The 23,025-nt window shown below is 34.4% G+C and overlaps 1 protein-coding gene across 1 annotated transcript; it reads left to right on the forward strand.

Moving 5' to 3' along the window:
• Window positions 1–5,216: 5,216 nt before the first annotated feature.
• On the forward strand, window positions 5,217–6,937 carry LOC112735117 (protein FAR1-RELATED SEQUENCE 5-like). Its single transcript, XM_025784689.1, has 5 exons — window positions 5,217–5,339; window positions 5,742–5,801; window positions 5,907–6,496; window positions 6,593–6,652; window positions 6,739–6,937. The coding sequence occupies exons 1-5, from the start codon at window positions 5,217–5,219 to the stop codon at window positions 6,935–6,937; spliced, it is 1,032 nt and encodes a 343-aa protein (XP_025640474.1).
• The last annotated feature ends 16,088 nt before the right edge of the window (window positions 6,938–23,025 follow it).

Genomic DNA, 23,025 nt, shown 5'->3' on the forward strand with positions numbered 1-23,025 from the left:
AATAAACGGTTTATTAACCGTTTCTTTAATTTTCAATCAAACGGTCATATATGAGTTATGACCTTAGGCATGGAAAGGTTGTATGTAAGAACCAGAGTTTTTCACATAAAACCGTTTTAATAAAATAATTTTTAAATTTCCAGAGTAGATTCAAAATTTAGAAGTTTTAATTTGAAAATATAAAGGTGAAATCTTATTTCAATGAATTTTTCTGAGTTAGAAAATGTATCTTTTTCGAAAAGTTTTTGTAAAGTACCGGCTCTAGTCTGTCCAGTACCGCGTATTTTGGAAACAAGATTTTGAAAGTTGATTTATTGTTTTGAAAGGATAAAAATAATTTAGAATCGAAGACCGGGCGCTAATCTTAAAGGTTTTGGCCCAAAGTGGGCCAAATGGACTAAAAATGCTAACGGGTTGGACTGGCCCCAAACCGAGCCCAAGGACCAACATATATATGCTCATTAAATGAGCATTTCAGCTCATTTTTCACCCAAAATAAGAAAGGGGCGCTGGTAAGGGGAAGAGAGGAGAGGAGGGGTTTCACTATTCACCTCCTCCTTCAAAGCTCCATAACTTTTGATCCGGAGCTTTGATTGACAAGTCGTTTGCGGCCACGCGAAGCCCATGTCAAGCTCTTCGATTCTATCTAGATTTTGTGGTGAGTATTCCTTTGTACTCAGCCCAGTTTTCGTTTTCCCCTTTGAACTCAAAAATAGCTTTGGATTTTTGAGTTTCCTTGTGTTTTGGTTGTTTAGGAGTGATCTAGCATTGGAGTATTATTGGATTTTATCCCTAATTTCGTTGGGTAAGGTAAGGTTTCACTAAACTCTTGTGATTGGTTGCTTTTGTGAATCCTAGGTTTGATGTTTGTATGTTATATGATGTTAGTTTGAGCTTTGGTGCTTGTTGGAGTTGGCTTGGCTTTTTGGAAGCTTGTTTGGACTCAAAGTGGTATTTTGTGCATATTGGGAATCAGCTATAGTATGGTTTCGGTTTCGTTTATGTAATATGTAATGTTTCTGGAAACTTAGGCTAGTGGACCATAGGATAGGATTGAATGATGTTGGTGTATGCCTAATTATTTATGAAATTATGTTGTATGATGAAGAGGATTAAAGGGAATGTTGGAATGTATAATATAGGTTTATGATGCTTGTTGAAGGATATTGATGATTATGATGTGTGATGATATAAATTGATGATGATTGTTGGTATTTAATGATTAAGAAGGTTGATGATGAATGTGTGATTTAGTGTTGTTGATGAAGGTTTGTTGATATGGTTGATGGTTGATGATGAATGTTGATGTTGTTGGTAATTGAAGGTGAGTGTTGAGATTGTTAATAAATGATGTAGATTATGAAGTTGGGATGATGATAAATTGATGCTTGGATTGATGAGTGTTGAAGGAGTTGATAGATTGAGATATTAAATATTGGATGTGGTATAGTTGAATAATAATGGAATTTATGAGTTTTGATGTGAATATTAGGTTGACATTAGCGTTAGTTGAGGTGGGTATTAAATGGTTTGGATGATTGAATAGTTAATATGGTTGAGAAATGTTTGGTATGGATTCATGAGTGAATTTGGTATGGTGTTGAGTAGGCTTTTATTTGGTTTTAAGTTGAGAGTTGGTTAAAATTGAGGTTTAGAGATTTTTGGTAAAAATAGATTTTTGGTGAATTTTGATGGATTATAACTTGAGCCTCAGTTTTCAAATTTTATTGGAATTTATTTTAAATTAAATTTCATTGAATAATGTTTAAGTGGATATAAAGTTTGTAGGAAATAGATTTTTGTAGAGGAAGTTGTGATCATTCAAATTTTAGTGTTGAAATCTAAATTATGTGCATGCTATAGAATTTGTGATTTCTGGTATATGTGAGCTTTTGAACCTGTGTGCACACACAGCATTGTGCGCACGCACACACAAGGGAAGGCTTGCTGATGAGAGCTCTAGCACAACCTGTGCACACACATAACCAACGAAGTTTTGCAACCTGTGCGGACGCACACGTTGGAAGGTGCACTCTGTTGAGGGTGTTCGCACGCCTTGTGTGGATGAACAGAGTTGAAAATTTTACTACCTGTGTGTACGCACACCTCTATGTGTACGCACACATTTGAAAACTTCCTGGGCGTGCGCACGGACACCCCTATGCATATGCACATGCCCTGTTTTTAACTATTTCACCTTCCCAGCAAGGTTGTAAACTTCCGTAACATTTGTTTAAAACCTTTTTGCCAGTTTTAATGTCTTGAATCAAGGGAGAAATAATAAAGGAATAAATAGGGGTATTGTTAGTTATGAATTTAGAGTCGGTGACCTAGGTTTGGAATGTTTGTGTAATTTCTAGTTTGATTGGTGAATGTTGAGTTGTGAAGTGTATGGTTGAAGAGATTATTGAGAAAGGAGAATGCTTATTTAAAAAGTAGAAACCAGTGATGAGATGGTTATGATGAGTTGAGGACTTGGAAAGGAATGATGAAATTATTGGACTATATAAGAGTGTGCGGCACCTATATTGGTGTTGCAGATTTCTCTGCTGCATGAGAAGTTGTTGTTGAGAGTGTGCGGAGCCTATATCTCCGGCATAGCAGATTTTTCTGCTTTATAAGAAGTTGTTGTTGAGAGTGTGCGGAGCCTATATCTCTGGTGTAGCAGATTTCTCTGCTGCATGAATAGTTGTTGTTTCCTTCTCTACTGCATGAAGTGTGCGGGGCCTATATTCCTGATGTAGTAGACTCCCTACTGCATGAGTGTGCAGGGCACTATATCTCTGGTGTGGCAGAAAAGGCTACATCCAGGAGGATGTGTCGGGTTGGCATTTATGGACCGACAAGGGATATCACGAGCCAATAGGACAGGAATTCATCATGTGCATCTACTATGTGTTTTGTTTTCTTTTCCTAATTGCATCTCTTGCCTAAATGAATAATATGCTTATTTGCTAGTTGTTTTACTTGCTGTACATGTATATTACTTGTGTCTTACTTGCTTATATTATTTGTGATTGTCTGGTGCTGAGGAGGTTAGGTAGGCGGTGGCGATGGGATCGCACGGAGGTTAGGTTGGCGAAGGCTGTGGGATACAGCGGTGTGATTAGTATTAGTTAGAATTCTCCTAAGTTTAGATAACCCAGTTTATGTTTTAAGTTATTTATTTATTTATTTTATTCTAAGCTTGAATATTCCGTATTCGATGTGAAGTTCTAGGATTACCTTCGGTGTCCCGGAGCCTTACATCTTACATATTGGGCACTGTTACCATACTGAGAACCTCTGGTTCTCATTTCATACTTTGTTGTTGTTTTTCAGATTTACGTCGTAATTCACCTCGGTGAAATTGCGGACATGGTGGCAGAGCGGAGTACAGTTTCTTCCTACTTTATTTCTGTTTTATTTTGTTGTAGTACTTTCTCTCACCCCTTTTCTTATAGACTTCATGGCCTTAGAGGCTTACTTGAGAGATAAGTTGTATAAGCTGTTTCAACTCTGAAACTCTGTATTTTCTGTTTGTAACTAGTCGGCTTAAACTCCGCAAGTTGCGGCTAGTTCCTTATGATTATTATACTCTTATATCTATATATGTTTTATTCTCTTGCATCTATTCCTTGTGTCTTGTGCGTTAGCTTCGTGTGAATGTTTCACGCTTTTGTAATTCTGTTTTTGAGCTTAATCCTTCATCAGGCTTCTAGAATTATTTCCTTCTATATAAATATGTATAAGCCTTAGAATTGTCGTAACCTTTGATTCACCTTTGCTTTACGGCTAGAGGTAAGGCTTAGGGTAATTAGGGTGTTACATTGTAATGTACTGATGTACCCATTATGTAATGAAAAGTTATAACCTTTAAGTTTATACGTGACTTATGATTTGGTTGGCTTTGTGCTGGTATTTTGGTTACTTCTTTTGTATATATAAAAAGATAATTGCTCACTGCATGAATGTATAACAAGTTCTAAGTGTATATTTTAATTGGTGAAAATTCAGGTACAGTCAATTTCATGTAAAGTTAATAGTTGAGAGTCGTTAAATGATTTGACTAAATTTTTATCTAACGGTTCTCAACTATCAACTTCACGTGAAGTTGACTACACCTGAGTTTCTACCATTTTAATTTTAATTATTGAGAGTTTTTTTATTTAAGAGAATTAAATTTTATTATTATTACTAATTAAGAAATTCATCAATTTATTATTATATCCTGAGAGAATATTGTCATCAACCCTATAACAACTAAGTGTGAGGATAAATATCTCTCTAAAAAAATTTAATTGTACATTAAAACCACAACAAATATAAGATTTTGTCATCTTATTCATCATAATTTCCAACACTGCACATATGAAAAACAATTATGTACGTTTATTACTAAAATTCTCCAATTAAATTGTTCAATAATTTCATATTCTCCAATTAATCTGTGTTACGGTCCAACTCTTAAATTAGTTTGGAAAAGTATAAGTTGCCAAGACTTAAGTCTACCAACTATTACCAACAAAAATTAAAAATAATTAAATATAATTTTTTAACTCAATTAGGAATTAAAGTGGGGTTCATGATATAGCATTTTGAAAGAACAAAGAATTGTAACCGTGCATGAGGCTTAAGCACGTTGAAAGAGAAGCCTGCGGTGCAACCCATCACGCAACCTTAATCCTATTTCTCATTGCCGGCCGTGTCTCCTTCGTGGAACACTTCCAGTCACGGGGACACCGCCATGACCGTTCGACGGTGATTGCCCCTTCCCCCGGATCCCACTTTGTTGCACCAACAGTCCCTTGGAATAGAACTGCGACGTGAGTGTATGAAGGTGTCGTGCAACCCTCTTCTTCTCAACCATCCCCGGTAATCTCTTCATCTTGAATTTGTTCACGTAAATAAGAATTTGCAATCACTGTTTGATTTGTGACACAAACTCTTTCTCGTGAACTGATTTTTGGTCACCACAATTCCAGTAAGAGACAAAGTCATCATACACATCGTTATCGCACCTCAAAATAGGGGTTGTCATTGTTGTTGATGAACATCGAGCCATAGCGTTCTACCTCCGTTGTGCCATAGCCTTCCACCTCCATAGGATCAAGGTGAACATCCCTCACAGGCCACCAGCAACATGAACAACCACTTTCATTGACAAATAGTTTTTAAAATTCGTAGGAGAAAGGTGTATGTGTTTCTGTTGAAGGCGAGTGTACCAAATTACGTTGATGGATCCATCAATTTGTGAAGAAGCGTCATACGGCACTATATATGATGTGAGTGATCATTCTAATTTCACCGACGTTAATGTTCCGTCTCTGAGTGAAGATGACACACCACTTATGGACAAGGTAATTTGTGTGTTAGTAGTATATTTGATTATGTCTATTTGTAACTTGTTTATTATTTTATTATTGTTGAGTTAGTAACAGTGATACACTTTGTTGGAAGGATTGTGATTTTGTTTGTTTAATTAAAATTGGTGTGGGTATTCTTTCTTTCAATTATGCTACATTTTCTGCATTTGATGTGTTTTATTATTCTTTTATTTACTATGTTGAGCTTATGTTTGCAGCTTTGATTAATTTTTTTATGGATATGTTCATGGATAGTGATGTTTTATATCAGTTTAGTTTTGGTTGTTTATTAGTAGGTATTATAAAATGATAAGTGGTTGTTGGAAGTATTTTTATGAGTATCAAATGGTGGATGGTTATCTTGTTTTGTGATATGTCCTCGGTTATCGATTCCAGGGGGAAGAATCTGTAGACGTTATTCAATTAGAGGATGATGCTACGACAATTAATCATGAGGTGTGAAACATATTTTATTCTTGTCACAAAATTAGCGAGATATTGGAAACAAATTAGTTTAGTATTTTTTGTATTGAATGATATTTTTTCTGAATAGATTTACAGTTGCCAGATCACATTGGAATTCCAATAGAGGAAATCCCGTACGAAGGATTGAGATTTGATTTGGTGCAGAGGGCACAAGAGTTCTATTGTAATTATGCAAAGAAAGTTGGGTTTGTGACTAGGATTAGGAATACCAACTTTGACAAGACGAGGAAGGAATCAAAGATACCCATTAACCAATCGATACACTGTAGTCGTGAAGGTTATCGGGAGTCTCGAGTGAAGGCAGCAACTCGGATAAAGAGAATAACAACAGCCGGCTGCAAATCAAGGATGTACGTGATGCTTGATAGGCAGAAGGATAATTGGATGGTGTCCAAATTAGAATTGAAGCACACGCACCTGTATTTTGCCAAGCAATCCGTGCATTACACTGAGTATAGAAAACTAACCATGCATACCAAGTGTGTGATTCAGAACAATGATGAGGCTGACATATGGCCCAACAAGACTTATCTAAGACTGGCGAATGAGGTTGATGGGTCATCGAAGTTGGGTTACTCAGAAAAGGATGTAAGGAACTACATAACGAGCAATCTGCATTGTGTTGACGAAAACGCAGATGGGAAGGAAATGATTAGCTATTTCATGTGAATGAGATATATAAACTCGAATTTCTTTTATGCAGTTGATGTGGACGAAGCTTACAAGTTTAAGATTGCGCTCTGGGTAAATGTAATATGCAGGGCATCCTATGAATATTTTGGAGACGTGGTATCATTTGATACAACGTACTGTAGAAACAAGTATGTTTGTGTGTCTGCCTCTATTGAAAGGGTTAATTTTTTTGCGCACTAGTGTGATTTATTAATTTTGGCTGTATTTATTGTAGGCATGGACTTCCGTTTGCATGTTTTGTTGGTGTCAACCATCACGGAAAGTTTACTTTGCTCGGATGTGCTTTGTTGCGAAATGAGGAAATTCGTAGCTTTGAGTGGGTCTTTAAACAATGGTTGAAGTGCATGGGAACTCCTTCCAAATACTCGACATCGATGGTGGATATGGCACATAATGAAGAAGATACCGCATAACCTCAGAGGATATGCTCAGTACAGAGAAATAGATGCTAAAATCCATGGCACTGTTTGGAATGCCCGTACTGTAGAATATTTCAAAAAGGATTGGTGTGCACTCATTACTGAGTTTGACTTAGAGAAAAATAGATGGCTATCAGGTTCGTTCTATATTGTGCTCTTATGTTCTTTTTGGATAGTAGGTTTGTTATGCAAGTTCTGTTTTTATTATACTCGAATTTAGTTCCCATTGTCATCAGATGATTTGTAACCTATTTGGATACTTTTATGGGATATATCTATTTGAAAGGTTGATGTCTACTTAGTTCACTAAGTCTTTAGTTGTGTGTTGTGTTGTAGCTAACAATTCATGATGGTGATTATTGCTTTGTTGTGTTTTGGTTTGGTAGACCTTTATGACGAGCGTCGAATGTGGGTTCCAATATATTTTCAAGGTGAATTTTGGGCTGGTATGAGAAGTACCAAACGGAGTAAGAGTATGCACGCCTTTTTCGGTGGTTACTTGCATTGAAAAAGTGGATTGGTTCAATTCGTGCATGAGTATGACAACGTGCTTGAGAACAAGGAGCAAAAGAAACTGGAAGACGATGCTGCAGACTCTAAAGGAGTTGTCCCCTGTTCATCACGCTCTACAATTGAAAGACAATTTTAGCGTGAGTACACAACCTCTAAGTTTAGGGAAATACAACAGGAATTCAGGAAAAGAGGGGATTGTTTAGTTCGTGGTGTGATTTAAGAGGGTGATTTGTTTCGTATGATCGTGAACGAGCAATACCTACTATATGGGGAGCCTAGGTCCTGGACGAACAGTGTCAAGTTTGACCTAGCGACACACAAGGTTCGGTGCGAATGCAACATGTTTGAATCAAGAGGTATTCTTTGTTGCCACTGTCTTGCTATGTTCTTTTATTTCGGAGTAGACAGATTACCATCTTGCTATGTTATCCCTCGATGGAGCAAGAATGTACAGCGAAAACACACTTTCATCAAGACAAGCCACGACGAGAAGTGATCAGACAAAAGCCACAACTTATTTAGAGGACCGTGTTCACACTTCTTTAATGTTACCCAGGATTTCGTGACATATGAAGAAGAAGCGGCCATGTTACATTCGGGTCTTGATAAAATAAGGACAAAGCTATTCGATTATTGTGCGAACTTGGGGTCCAAACGTGTCCAACTACATAAAATAGCATGGTGACATAGCGAGACCCCGCTCTTAGTGCATCTGACATTCGAGGTCCTTCAAAGGTTTCAACGAAGGGTCAGCCAAGATTGAAGAGGCTTGGATATGAACTGGACACGTCCATCAAGAAATCTATGTGAAAAAATAAGAATCCACCGTCGATATGTGTTTATCATTTCGTTAGTTTTGAACCACTTGTTAACATGATTAGATGGATATAAAGTTGAAACTGTTATTCACTTTTTGTCTTTGTTAAATATAATAGGGGGTTCTGCTGGGAGAGCGAATGAATCATAGGAACATGGTGGGTTCTTGTCTTAAACTCATTTCGGCATACTTAGAAGAATTTTGATTATAGATTTGTATCGAGATATCCTTTTCTTTATTAGTAACTTTTTTCCACTTATCTTTGACAAAGTATTCAGGTTTTTTATTTAATAAACATTGTTAAGTTGAGGATATAACATTACTTATTGAGTTTTTGTATCAACTAATATTCTCATACCCTTACAAGTTTGTTAAGTTTGAATTTGCTTCACAAAATAATCATGAATGTTATGTGCTATTAATGTGGAGATCAAAGGCCAATAAATTTATTTAGTTTAGGCTGCATTTCATTTTGTTATGGTTACCAACCCAAAAAGGTGAGAGTTAGGCCTCATAATTAATCAATCAAGTCTTCATTGAAACCTTCCATGTAAATAACCTAAAATTCTAACAAAATATATAAGACACATCCATACTTAAACAACTCCGAAGAAGACAAGACGAAATTAGACGCGAACCTCGAAAGATACATCCAGGATTACATGAAAGCACGAAAGACACATTTGCATAAGACACCTCTAGTGGAAGCCACATTCATCTATAGTCACCTCCAAAAAAGCCACGACTAAAAGATACTTCCAGTAGAAGACACATCCATCTATAGACACCTCCAGAGAAGTCATGACAGAAGACACCTCCCTCAGAAGACACATCCATCTATAGACACGTGTGAAGAAATCACAGCAGGAAGTCACCTCCAGTGAAAGACACATCCATCTAAAGACACCTCTGAAGAAGTCACGACAGGAAGACTATTCCCTTAGAAGACACATCTGTAGTTAAACAAGACTCAAAAGACACATCGGCAAAAGACACTTCTCCCGGAAGACACATCTGTGAAAAGACACCTGCCAATAATACACGACTAAGATAGATATATAATGCAGAAGTTACATCCATATGAAGACAATTCCACCAAAATATAGTTTTGTTTTCAGTCAGCTATGAACAATACATGACTAACAATACATTACTAGCATAAGTAGAGACGTCCAGAAACAACATCTAGGAACCTCAACATGATTATTCACTGGCAATAAAAATACTTCAAAATACAAAAGGTGTTGAGCCTGTGCATAAAATTACCTCAAACCAAAGTGTAAAAGACTGAATTCACGTCTACAGTGCATGCATTATCGTTGAATTAAACAATAAAGTTCATCAAGGTTCAAAGTATAACTACCCGTTAATAGCATAAGAATCCAAAGAAATAGTCACTTTGTGTTAGACAAGGAAAATGTCTAGTCCCAACAAAATATAACACAGAATGTGAGGTATCCCCTCCCTATGTAAACAAGAACGTAATATGTAGCCTTTTTCTTCCCATGTTTAGCTCCTTCTAGTGGTCTTTTTCTTCGGGCTTTCCTCTAGTTCGTCGAAGAATACTATGTGTATCAGGTGCTGTGAATGATGCCCTAACCTCCTTACGTTTGTTCGTTGGTTGGTTGCGGTGCACAGGAGGTCCAACACGGCTGTCAAGGGCATGCAAGGCATCTCCGATGGCTGAATTTTTGTGACATAGGATGATGTCGAGTATTATTTCCAACCTATATAACTTGACGATGTCCTGCATGTTGAAATCAATGTTAAATAACTGCATGTAGGTACAGACATTGACCCGTGTTTAAACAATAATTTAATAAGATATATAATTGTAGAAGCTCACATAATTCCAATCATTTAGTTTCCGCCTTTGGTCCAGTACTCCATGAATTTTATTGCATACACACCACAATCAAAACTATGTGAATTGAAAAAACAAATTGTATTAAGAGAACTAGTATGCATCTTAATGTAACTAAACAATTAATACACTACAAGAAAAAGCAATATTTGTAAAATAAAAAATTGTTACAAAAAATCAAAATTTTGAAACAAAAGGATTTTGTAACAAAAAAAGAGGCTGTTGCAATATGTCCCGTTACAAAAAGTTTTTGTAACAAAAAATGGAACTGTTACAATTCAAAGTAATATTTTGTGACAAATTTTTCTGATACAAAAAACCAAAACTCGTTGCAAAAGTGATAACAAATTTTGATCTTCAAAATATTTTTCGTAACAATTTAAACTTTTGTGTCATAATATTTTGTTACAAAATACTACTTACTTTTGTAACATTTTTTATTCTTAGTTACAAAAATAGAAAAATCATTTTAAAATATTTAATTAAATAACTGATATATCAATTAATTTTCTAAACACGCTAACTTAACATTTATATAATATATAATCATATAGATAATTAGAATATCTTACATATCATTAAGATTCTTTTACAATAAAATAAGTTCTACAAATTCAACAAAACACAACTTTTTCCTAACATAAAATTGTATCATATCGGATTTATAATTCTTGACTCTTCTAGCATATTTCAGTCAATATAAAGTCTAGCATGATGGCATCAATTTTGTACCCATGTAAATATGAGCAATGAAAACCAAAATTAAAAAACCACATATAACACTATCTTCATCAGAGTAAAAATAAAATTAGAACTTACAAGTTAAAATTAACTAATTCTTTAAGAATCTATTCTCAAAGTTTAAAACTAGCCAATCAAGAATGCAAATTATCAAAAATTGACAATTCAATATATACATAATTCAATTGATTAAATTTACATAAGTATCAATTGTCAAACAATCACTACAAAGTACAATTTCCACCAAAGTCCTCATAACAAATATACTTGACTTTTGGAAATAGAGAAGTATAGCAAGAATGGAAAAATAAAACCGAATAACAACTTGACAGCTAAGCCACACTATCTTGAACTTTCTTGAAAGCTAAGCCACACTAATCCAGAGAGTATTAAGCATCTTTCATTTAGGCACTAATAAAGCATTATATATTAACAATTTGGTACCTTTAATGTTTTTCGCTTTTTGAGTTGACAATCTAGAACTGTAAGCATAAAGGATGTCACCAAAATCTGCAAACCATCAAACCAAAAAAAATTATATACAAGACAGCAGAATGACTAATACAAGTAAGATAACAAAAAGAAAATTTAGCAGTGATTCTTAAGAGGTTTATCAATTAAAAAATGGTCATATTTGCCTTAGAAATCTACATTAAAAAATTAAGAATAAGTATATGATATGCTTAACCTTTCATTGCCGATTGTTATAATTAGTTTGTAATATATTCAAAAGTTACATCATTCAAAGATTCAACTTTGCAAATCTATGAGCAGTTATGAAAATTTTTTACAAGTCAATCATAAGCTTCATAGTTCATAGAAAGGAGAAATCAAAGGCTTCCTAATTTGACCAAGTAATAACATCAAAAGTGATTAAAATCAAGTTTATAAGACTAACCAAACGGAATATCACAAAGCAAAAATCAAGCTACGGGACATCTTCAAGAGAACTGCACCATTTTATAAACGAGTAGATAAAGGGCATTATCAAAACTTGTTGACTCAAATATCTCAAGAAATTTTTGGTGAATTATATATTTGCCAAAGAGGTTGGTGATTCCCTTCCCAGGATAATTTTGTTTCACAATTGACTCTCCAACCAAAACCTACACAAAAATAACATTTTGGCACATTAACATTATATGACACAATTACTTGCAAACATATTGGTTACAAAGATTGAATTAAAATACTTCTTATGTACATTTTAAATTTGCAACATTTATAGTTTTAACACTAGCTTCTTGCAAATACGCACTATCATTTGGTGGGAAAAGACTAGATTCTACTACCATATGAAGAAGCCATAAAACCATTAGCAGAGTACTTTCAAAATCAGATAACAACTATCATATAAATATAATTAACAAAGAGAAGGCTACTTACAATTATGTTTCTCTTGCAGTTTGTTGCTTGTTAAATTAAAATAATGTATACATATTTTTGTATGACTCCAAAAATAGAACAATAAAAAAATTATACTATATTATCTAAATTATATTCTATTCATTGAGTCAAGCACACAATTATAGAACCCTAATGAAGCTCCAATCTCTTAATCTTCAGTTCTTCAACATAAAAGAAAATAAGCAGACACACAAGTAAGCATTCAGCCATAAACCAAAGAAATCTACAAACACCTCATAATCTATTCAATTAATCCATCATCCAAAACATAATCTATGCAGTACCAAATTGAATAAGAATGGAAAGTGAACATAGCCCTGGAAAATCCAAAGCAGGGCATATACTAGAATTAAATCAAAACAAGCGTGGCAGTGACAATAGAATGTGCAAATGAACTGTAATGAAGGAAAAGAACACACCAGAATTGAAGTAGCAATATCAGACTCATCAACAGCAGCTTTAACAGTTTCCTGATGGCATAAACACTATCCCCTATGATGGTTCTAGCAGTAAACAGGAAAAACAGAGTAGCAGTACTAAACAGAGACATATGTTTCCTTACTCATAATAGAAAAAGACTAAGGAAAAAGATGGAAGCAGAGTAAGGACTAAAGCTTACGGATTCAAGAACGGAGGAATTGGAGTTGAAGCGGTGATTCCCACGGTGGCTCTATCGATGGGAACAGGATGCAACCGCAACAGTTTTTACCCTAATCGATGGCAGCGGTGACAGCGGAGCAGGACGGCGCGAGGACGGATCATATTCTTCCCCTCCTTGTCGTGTTTCTGCTTCTCTGTCTCCCGTGCGTCTCATCGCTTCTCTTCCTCTTGCGTGGAATAGCAGCGGCAACGGCCAGAGCACAGTGGTGGCGACTCCCTCAATGGCGACAGAACAGAACGCGATGTTCTCCCCAAGAAGGCTTAGCAGCGGTCGCAATGGATTGACAGTGGTGGAAACACAGCGGCGCGGACAGCATCTTCTCCCTCTCTCGCGTGACAACTTTGGCCCCCCCTCTCTCCCCTTCCATGCGATAGCGATGGCGACGGCAGCACCCAACCCGCCGGTGCCATCTCCCTCATTCCCTATCCTCTCATCTTCCCCCGTTTCCTTCCTTGCTCAGATTCTCCCCTGTTTCTTCTCTGCCCCTTTCCCCATTCGAGCTTGTTTTGTGAAATTAGGTTAGGTTTAAGTTCTAATTTGGAAATTTTAGAGTTAGGGTAAAATATACACCAATAATATAATAATTTTATAAAATATTTGAAATAGAATAATAAAAATTACTTAAATTAAAGTGTATAATTCTTCCTTATTTTTCAATTACTAAAATTATGCAAAATACTCTATTATAATAAAATTACTTAAGAATCTTAATTGATTTAAAATGAAATTATCTCCGAATCTATTTAATTATTTTTAATAAAATAATTTTTAAAATTATAAAATTTAAACTTAATAAAATAAAATAACAATTTATTCATATTTAGATTTTTATAAGTGCGGGATGTTACACTGTTTGTGTTAGGGGATTAGGGTTAGGGTTAGATAAAATTAGAATACATTGTATTAATTTAAAATTTAATTTAATCTCTTAAAATTATTTTAAAAATATTATTTAATTATCAATTAGCTAATTAGTTTTTAATTAAGTATTTTAACTTAAAATTAGAGATAATATAAAGTATTAAAATCTAAAATCTCAATTATTTAAACCAAATCATATAAAATTTTTATTCTCTTAAAACTACTAAAATTTATAATTTGAATATATAAAATTTCTCTATAAATATAAAATTAAATAAAATTTTTAGTTTAACTATCAAAATTTTGTTTAATTAATTTTAATAAAATAGTTTATAAAAATAATAAAATAAAAATAGTATAGTAATTGAAAATTAATTTTAACTTAATAATAATTATATAAAAATATTTTTTAATTATTTTTAAATAAATAGTCTAATTTTAAGAATTAGAGATAATTAAATTAATTATTCTTGAAATATCATTTTATTATTAATTTATAAATTATTTTTAAATAAACATTAATTAAGATAAAATTAGAGATAATCAAATTAATTTTTTTTATTCAAAAAACTTAAAGTATTAAATTTAAAAATCTCAAATATTTAAATCAAATCATATAAAATTTTTATATTTTTTAATTACTAAAATTTTAAATTATAAATAAGTAAATACCACGTTTAATATAAAAATTTCTAAAAATTTATTTTGAATAAATATAATAAATCATAAATGACTTATATTTAATTTTTAAAATAATTTTAAACTCAAAGTATCGTTAATTTGAATTAAATATTCTTAGTAAAATAAAATTTTGAATATAAAATCTTAAATAAATATAATAAATCATAAATAACTCATTATGTTAATTTTCAAAAATTCGAAAGCTTACATTTAATATGTTGAAATAAAATTTTTTATTAGTTACAAAAATTTTTTGAATTTTGTGACAAATAAATTACTTGTTACAAAAATAGTGCATTTTGTGATAAATTAAGTTTTTGTTACAAAATATTTAGAACTTTTGAAATAAATAGATATTTTGTTACAAAATATTTTGAATTTTTGCAACAATATAATCTTTTGTTACAAAATAGTATAATATTTTGCAACAAAACAACAGTTCGATATGAAAGCCATCATAATTTGTAACAAAAAAATTATATTGTTACAAAATATTGAAATATTTTGTAACAAATTTTTTTGTTGTTACAAAATATTCTTATTTTGTAACAATAACTAATTATTGTTACGAAAAAACCATAATTTGTAATAATTTTAAATTTGATACAAATTTTTTGTTACAAATGCTCCATTTTCTTGTAGTGACATGGCAAGATTTTGAGCGGAGACTCACCCATTTGGTTGTATTGGAATAGAGGCATATGTGCAAGGCAGCCCTTTTTGAGTGGGTTTATAAGTCGGGATAGCCACCTGTGTTACGTCTTCAATGAGCCTCGCCTAAAATACAAATAACACACACTTAAACGGAATACAATAACAAGGATTAAATAGAGCTTAAGAGTAATGAGATGTTGTGGTACTACATATGCATCTAGCCTGTTCTGTGCTGTATCAGGTGGTTTAGTGTGTATGCTATCCAGTACGAATAGCGTTTTTCCAAAGACATCGAATGCATACACCCACCAGTGACGGGTGATACATACAGGAAAAAACTAGTACAACAACTAACAATTGTAACTATGTATATTACGCACATTTATAAATAAAAACTCATATCCATTGTTCTGGTGCTACGATGATAGTAACTTATCATACGGCAAATAGACTTGCCCATTTTCTCTTTAAAGCTGCTACCTTATCAAAATAACTTGTATCGGCACCAAAGTGTTCACCCAATCCAACATACACTGGATTTGGCCCATCTAGAAAGTTCATCAGATTCTTTGAGACCAATATCATTTCCTGTACAATGATGAATTATCAATTGTTCATAAGTTGTAATGTATAGAAATGATTCATATAGACATTGGATACGCAACACATCCAGTGTACGACCTACATAACCAGCTTGTAAAGCATAAATGTCGACAACGATGAGAACCAAACAAAGTGGAGTGACATAATTTTACATTACATACACTGTTATTGAGCCAAGCACGTGGTCTTAGCGTTCACAAGTCCTCCCTTGATATAAATAGGTGTGGTCTACCCTCATACGATGCCAATGTTTGTTGGCTATCAAGAGAAGTGTCCACAGCCCAACCTCTGATTCGTTGTTCATCCCGTTCAGTGACTTTCCGTCCCCGAAGTAACGGATGAATAGGTCGGGGGGAAGGTGTGGGTGTTTGAAAGAGCTACGTCATCCCAAGTGAGAAAGAGGGGCACTGTGGACTGGGTGTGCGATAGGAAGAACCTTTTGGAATAATTGTTTGGATCGGATCTATGCTAATGGGTCTCGAGCTGTAAAAGCCCTTTTCGATATCTGCCCATAGCTTTTCGCTATCCGGATCCCGCTGAGATAAGATGTTAAGATGTCTGTTTGAAAAATAACTATGTGAGGTGGTCAACCTTTATGAATTGTTTAGGAGGTAATAACAAAAACCTTGCATACTACTACCGAAAACAAAGTTATTTAGTATGCACTTTCCTATCAAAAAATTCAATAGAATATTCCCCAACCCCTGCATACTTAACCAAAGCTGCTAACGGTGTTTTTGGTTTAGGATCATCTGTCTCGGTTGGTTGTTTTGTTGTTACTGGCAGGTTAATTGTGACAGTTTTCCCTTCTGCTCTGTGACGCTGAGTTGTTTTCCTTTGCTGAGTTTTTATGCGGAGTCTGTTGCCAATGGGCTGGTCATCATCGTCATCCTCTTCAAATGATACTGGATGAGCAGTTGTGCGCACTGACGAGCTACTAACTCCCCCCTTATGTCGGATCCCTGAAACCACAACATCAAACAAGTGGTACACAAACACCTCGAAGGGCTTTCACATCACATAAAGAACCCAAGATAAACTAACACAGCATATCATTTATGTTTTTTAAATAATGGCATGACCAGTAACTTGTTTAATCATAATTTAAACCCGTCCTCATGTTCTAAATTGCAAAGATGCAAATTACAAATTCTAAGAAAGAACATTTTACTCACTTTTAGGTTCTTTATTTTGTTTGTCTCACCGGTCGTGCCGGCCTCGCCTTCTATCATACAAGGTTGAGGTGTCCTCATCCAATCATATCTTTGACACAATCTCTTTGTAATGGGCTCGTCATCATCGTCATCACCATCCGATGCAACTGCATGTGTATTGTAAGACCCAAAACTTTTGAAAAAGGGCTATCATGAGCTAATTTCAAATTCAATATTTTTGTAGCTTTAATTTTAGAAATTTCTTTATTAAAGATAATTAAAGCAAGTTTTGATTAATTGAATTTGAAATAAATTAAGATTTTATCCAATTTTACAATTATTGAATTATTTTCTATATTTAAATTATAAAGTTGGTAGATATGAAATAATAAGAATTTTATATGATTTGGACTAAATAGTTCATATTTTAAAATATTAATACTGGTATTTTGGAAAATAAAGAAATTAATTATATTATTTCTAATTTTTGAATTTGAACATTTTATTGAAAATTATTTGTAAAATTGATGAACAAATAGTATTTTTATACATTATTATTGTTGAATTAAATTTTTTTCTAATTACTATATTATCCCTATTTTTATTTGAAAATACAAAACTACCCTTAAACCTAATTTTATCTAACCCCTAATTCCCAAATTGGGAAAACCCTAACCCGGTTACCCGTTTCCCCCACAACCCAGCAACTGCAACCCCTCTTTCCCAATAGACACGCACACACACAGAAAGAAATGGAGGGGGAAATGTTGCGAAGAGAAGGAGGGGAAGAGAAGGGGGACGGCGCTGGCGGGCATCACTGCCGCCGCGCCGTTGTGTTGCCATTAAAGGGAAGGAAGCCACGAACCATAGCCACGGAACGAAAGAGAGAACGCACGCAGAGGGGAGGAATGGCTGCCACTGCCATCGCGTCTTGCTGCAGCATCGCCGTCCCACCTTGTCCGGCACCGCTACCATGGGCACCGTCGCTGTCGCAAGGAAAGGGGAGAGGGCTGGAGCTGCGCGTCTGAGAGAGAAGGGTGGATGCGGTTCGCGTTGTCGTACCTTCATCACTACCTTTCCATTACCGCTGCTTCCAAGGTTGTGGAGGTGAGCGTCACCATCGCCGTGGGTGAAGTCCACCGTCCAAGCTGCCATCAGAGAAAGCTGCTGCTACTCTGTGTACAGAGAAGAGGAGCATCGCGAGAATCAAGGGAAGAAGAGGTTGTTCCGCCGTTGCTTCTGGGATCTAAAATCAGACAAGAACGCCTCTGATTGTGAAATATGTTATGAGCCGGATGGCTGACTATGATTCATGAATTTTAGCCGGATGGCTGAGATGAATGTTGATTTATGGCTAATAATAAATGCATATATGCTGAGTTATTGATATTGTGATTGTTGCACTTCACCTATCTGAGATACGAGTTTCCCTGGGTGAAAGCAGTGGCTAGCCACCACGTGCTCCAGGTGGAGACTCGATACTCTACTGACCATAAGTCGTAAGTGTGGCCGGACACTGTGAAAGTTCTGGATGAGCTCGCCCCCGTGAATATACACCAGTGAGGGTGTTGGATGTGAATGATGATTATGATTGTGAATAACTCGAGTTGGGGATGCACGACAGAGGGACAGTCCAATGGTTAGCTACCAGGACTTGTCGAGTTGGCTTTATAACCGACAGATAATATCATCAGCCACTAAGGCAGGCATTCATCATATGCATCTATGTGACATTGTTTGAGTGTGCATATTGTACTTGGTTTGCCTTTGTGATTAATTGTGTTTAACTGCTCTTTGTTCTACTTGAAGTAATTATTTGTTTGTGCTTGAACTTTCCTACTTGTGTTTGCGACTGGGATTCTGTTGGACTAAGGTGACTAGTTGTTGTTTGGATTGTTTGGGCCTAGGGCCGTGGTTGATCAAGAGGTGGGCCGAAGGCCATGTTTGGTTGATGTTTCTGGTTTAGAAAAGTATGAAAAACTAATCTGGTTCAGCATAGGTAAACCTTTTGAAAGGCTTTTGAATTTCTAAGAAATGAATAGTTTCCTCTTTTAGAAAAAATTTCAGATGTTTCTTTTATAGTAAACCTTTGCTTTGAAAAGACGTATAAGGCGGTTATTAATCACTATATCGATTTTATCTCGCATATCCTATTATGGTAATTCTGCAACCCTATAGTGAAAACCCTTTTGAGGATGATGTTCTTACTCCCCTATAGGTCTTTTCTTTTTCAGGTTACAGACGACGAAGTTCAGAAGAGCTTAATTCTTTTCTGTGAGACGATATTTCTGTATTGTTTTAGTTTTTATGTTTTCCTCGCCTTTAGCTTTGCAAGTTTTGTAAGAGGGATATGATGTTGATATGAGATGCTTGTAAATTAATATTTATGTATATGTAAATATATATGGAATTCCTGTGAGTGTTGTAATTTATATTGTAAGTATGAATGTATATTTTTTAAGGATTCGGTTAAATTTTTAAACAGGCTCATATTTTAGTATTAAATATTACAAGAGTTGTCGTAATACCCGAGCTATCAGAGTGGCGCAGCCGGAAGCGTGACATTTTGATAGTTAGAGTGTTACAGTATGGTATCAGAGCGGTCATTCCTGTAGAGCCTGAGGAATGGACCGACTATGCTTCAATTGCATACTCTGAGCGTTTATCATGTATTAGGTCTTGTCGAATGACGAGAATTAGAACTTTATGCGTATGACGGTCTATTGATTAATGTCATTAGTCTTCCATTGCATAATTCCTTATATTAAGTTTGGCTGGCTTAGTACTAGTGAATTATGTATATGGGAGCACTAATGGGTTGTCGTAGACGATATACGAGTAATAGGTAACGCGGTGGGTTTTGGGAACATTAGAGACTATTTCTCGTGGTTACTCATGTGTCTTGAAATTCTGTTGGAGTCAACTTGTTCCTTTCTAGCCCATCTTGAAGTTCTTGTTGCTCTTTTCTTTTGGAAAGTAGTTTGGATTTCCAACCCTATTTCTCTATTAATATGCTTCCTTGTTTGACCCTAATTGTATATGCCTGTTTGAAATCCTTGGTGTATTTGTCTTTCTTTGTTTAAACCCTTCTTTTGGATTAGTGTATTTTTCTATATGATTTTGATCTTGTTTTGATGCCGCATGCCTTTTTAAGTTTTTATTCCGGGTCTTTTTTTAAAGAAATTATGATTCATAATTTTCTCTTATTTGGCTATGTTTACAATCAATTTTTAAATATTTATAAAGTCGCTTTTGATTCAATATACACTCATTTATATAAAACTTTGAAAATTTTTTATGCAATTTAAAAACTATTTATTTCTAATACCTCACCTGTTCTTCTACTGGTTTAAGGAATTATACTTACTCTAAATACAATTTGATTTTCTAAATAACCTTACTACAGATCTTATGCATATCTTTTTTGGATTATGTACTTAGGTATTTTTCAAAATTTTGGAAATAAAAGATTTTCGCCTTTATTCCGGTTGATCTTGGTTTGACAAGTTTCACCTGATTCATTTTTTAATTGAATTTAATTTAGCATGATACATTGTTTATGAAATTGTTGTTCTTTTGAAAATATTGGGCTCATATCTTTTCTTGCTAGCATGGACTAATTCCCTAAGTTTTTGTCTCTATGAATGTCATGATTGAGTTGTCTTTTCCTGTGACTTTTGTATTCTTTTGGATCAATTGAAAGCTTGTTTGATGTCTCATGCCTAGTGAATCTTGTTTAAACTACCTTGATTTAAGATTATTTCTTATATGGCTTGACTCCTTTTTAAGTACATCCTAATTTTCTTGAATATCCTTCTGAGATGGTGATTTCAAGTATACTTTTGAAGTCTTGTTTTGAACTTTTTTTTAAAGAAGTTTTGAATTCTCTTTGAAGAAGTTCTAAACTAAATTTATTTTTTAGTTGCTTGATTGTAATTGAAAACATTGTTCAATTTTGACAAAGTTGATTTAAAGTTGGCATGCGCTATTCTAAATGAAGTTTTGAAAAGCTTCCTTATTTAGTAGAAACTTTTCTGTTTGTAACACATCACTTATTTCCTTTACCAACTTATAAGCAAAATTTTACCTTGGACTTTCTTTTCTAAATAGAGTTTAACTTCCTCTTTCGTCCTTGCTATAATTTTTATACACTCTTGTTTGAATATGAACTTTGAGAATTTTTTAACAAGCATTTGGTTTTCTTCCAAGTTTTATGATTACTTTTGGTTGGGTTGTGCACCTAACTATCTAAAATATTTGGGGAAAATAATTTTGTTCTTAGCCAAATCGGTGTTCATTTTGTTTTAAAACTCTACATAGTCTACTTCAACATAAAATTGTATTAAAGTAATGCCACATTTATACCTTTTTTACTCTTTCATAAAGTGTATGTTGCGCACCTTTTTCTTTGAAAATATGAAATATTTTTTGAAAGGTTTTTCACTCTTCATGAGCAAAGCATTCGAAAGTATTTTAATCCTACTCTTGAGTCTTGTAAGCTTTGTTTTTGGTTTTAGACATTCTTCTTTTGTAAACCTTATACTTCTTGACTCAACTTGATTTTGTTCAAACTTCTGCACTACCTTCTCTTTTATCGTTCTTATCAGACTTCTTTGATTTGGGGTTATTTTGAGGTTTTCAAAGTGAATTTTCTTCCTGGCACTCTTCATTTCTTGTACACCCTTGATTGCTTGTGATCCTAACAATTCTTTCAAGTTCTTGCGGGTTTAGTCCTTGTCGCTTGTCCTTTTCTAAGGTTTAGTACTCTTCTGAATAAACTCGAGGATTGCTTTAGAGTCATGCATGACCGCTAGGGGTAGCAAATGGAACGTTAGTCTCTTTAGAATGCTGTTCATGGACGTGAAATGGTGGATCGATAAGTGTGTAACGTTATGAGGAGTTCTGGGAGTTTTGTTCCTTGTGAAAGAGTTTGCGGGTGTTAAACTTGTGACCAGTTATGGAGTTGTAAAGTGATTGATGGAGTTGGGAAGTTGAAGCTTTGAGGTTGGTACGATATTAGTGTACGGATGTTAAGCAAGTCATTTTAACCCCCATCCTGTTTTATCGCCTTCGATGCCTTGCTTTACTATCACATGTTTGAACCATGCCACCTTTTGCATTGGGCCTATCTTGTAACGATTGCTTTGCAATCATACTCCTACCTTTGTATCTTTATGCATACGACAATCCAAGTATTTGAAAACCGTATATATGCTTATATGTTGAGATATTTTTGCTTCTTCCTTAAATGTATTTATGAGTGAATTATTATGAAATCTCTTTCGTTTTGTATCAATTTTCGAGGATGAAAATTTTTATAAGGTGGGTAGAATGTAAGACCCAGAACTTTTGAAAAAGGGCTATCATGAGCTAATTTCAAATTCAATATTTTTGTAGCTTTAATTTCAGAAATTTCTTTATTAAAGATAATTAAAGCAAGTTTTGATTAATTGAATTTGAAATAAATTAAGATTATTATCCAATTTTACAATTATATAATTATTTTCTATATTTAAATTATAAAATTGGTAGTTATGAAATAATAAGAATTTTATATGATTTGGACTAAATAATTCATATTTTAAAATATTAATACTGCGGTTTTGGAAAATAAAGAAATTAATTATATTATTTCTAATTTTTGGATTTGAACATTTTATTGAAAATAATTTGTAAAATTGATGAACAAATAGTATTTTTATACATTATTATTGTTGGATTAAAATTTTCTTCTAATTACTATATTATCCCTATTTTTATTTGAAATTACAAAACTACACTTAAACCTAATTTTATCTAAACACTAATTCCCAAATTGGAAAAACCTAACCCTGAAACCCTAACCCGGCTACCTGTTTCCCCCACAACCCAGCAACTGCAGCCCCTCTTTCCCAATAGACACGCACACACACACAAAGAAATGGAGGGGGGAAATGTTGCGAAGAGAATGAGGGAAAGAGAAGGGGGACGGCACCGGCAGGCATCACTGCCGCCACGCCGTCGTGTCGCCGTTAAAGGGGAGGAAGCCACGAACCATAGCCACAGAACGGAGGAGAGAGCGCGCACACAGGGGAGGAATAGCCGCCACTGCCATTGTGTCTTGCTGCAGCGTCGCCGTCCCACCTC

The sequence above is a fragment of the Arachis hypogaea genome, chromosome 13 (genome assembly GCF_003086295.3).
Source record: "Arachis hypogaea cultivar Tifrunner chromosome 13, arahy.Tifrunner.gnm2.J5K5, whole genome shotgun sequence".
NCBI classification, from domain to species: Eukaryota; Viridiplantae; Streptophyta; class Magnoliopsida; order Fabales; family Fabaceae; genus Arachis; species Arachis hypogaea.

Excerpts from the sequence above, each read along its gene's own strand:
- LOC112735117 (XM_025784689.1), top strand. The coding sequence starts at position 5,217 with ATGGATCCATCAATTTGTGAAGAAGCGTCATACGGCACTATATATGAT. Across the intron at positions 5,340-5,741 it reads ACACACCACTTATGGACAAG|GGGGAAGAATCTGTAGACGT; the intron begins GTAATTTGTGTG and ends TATCGATTCCAG. Across the intron at positions 6,653-6,738 it reads ACAACGTACTGTAGAAACAA|GCATGGACTTCCGTTTGCAT; the intron begins GTATGTTTGTGT and ends TATTTATTGTAG.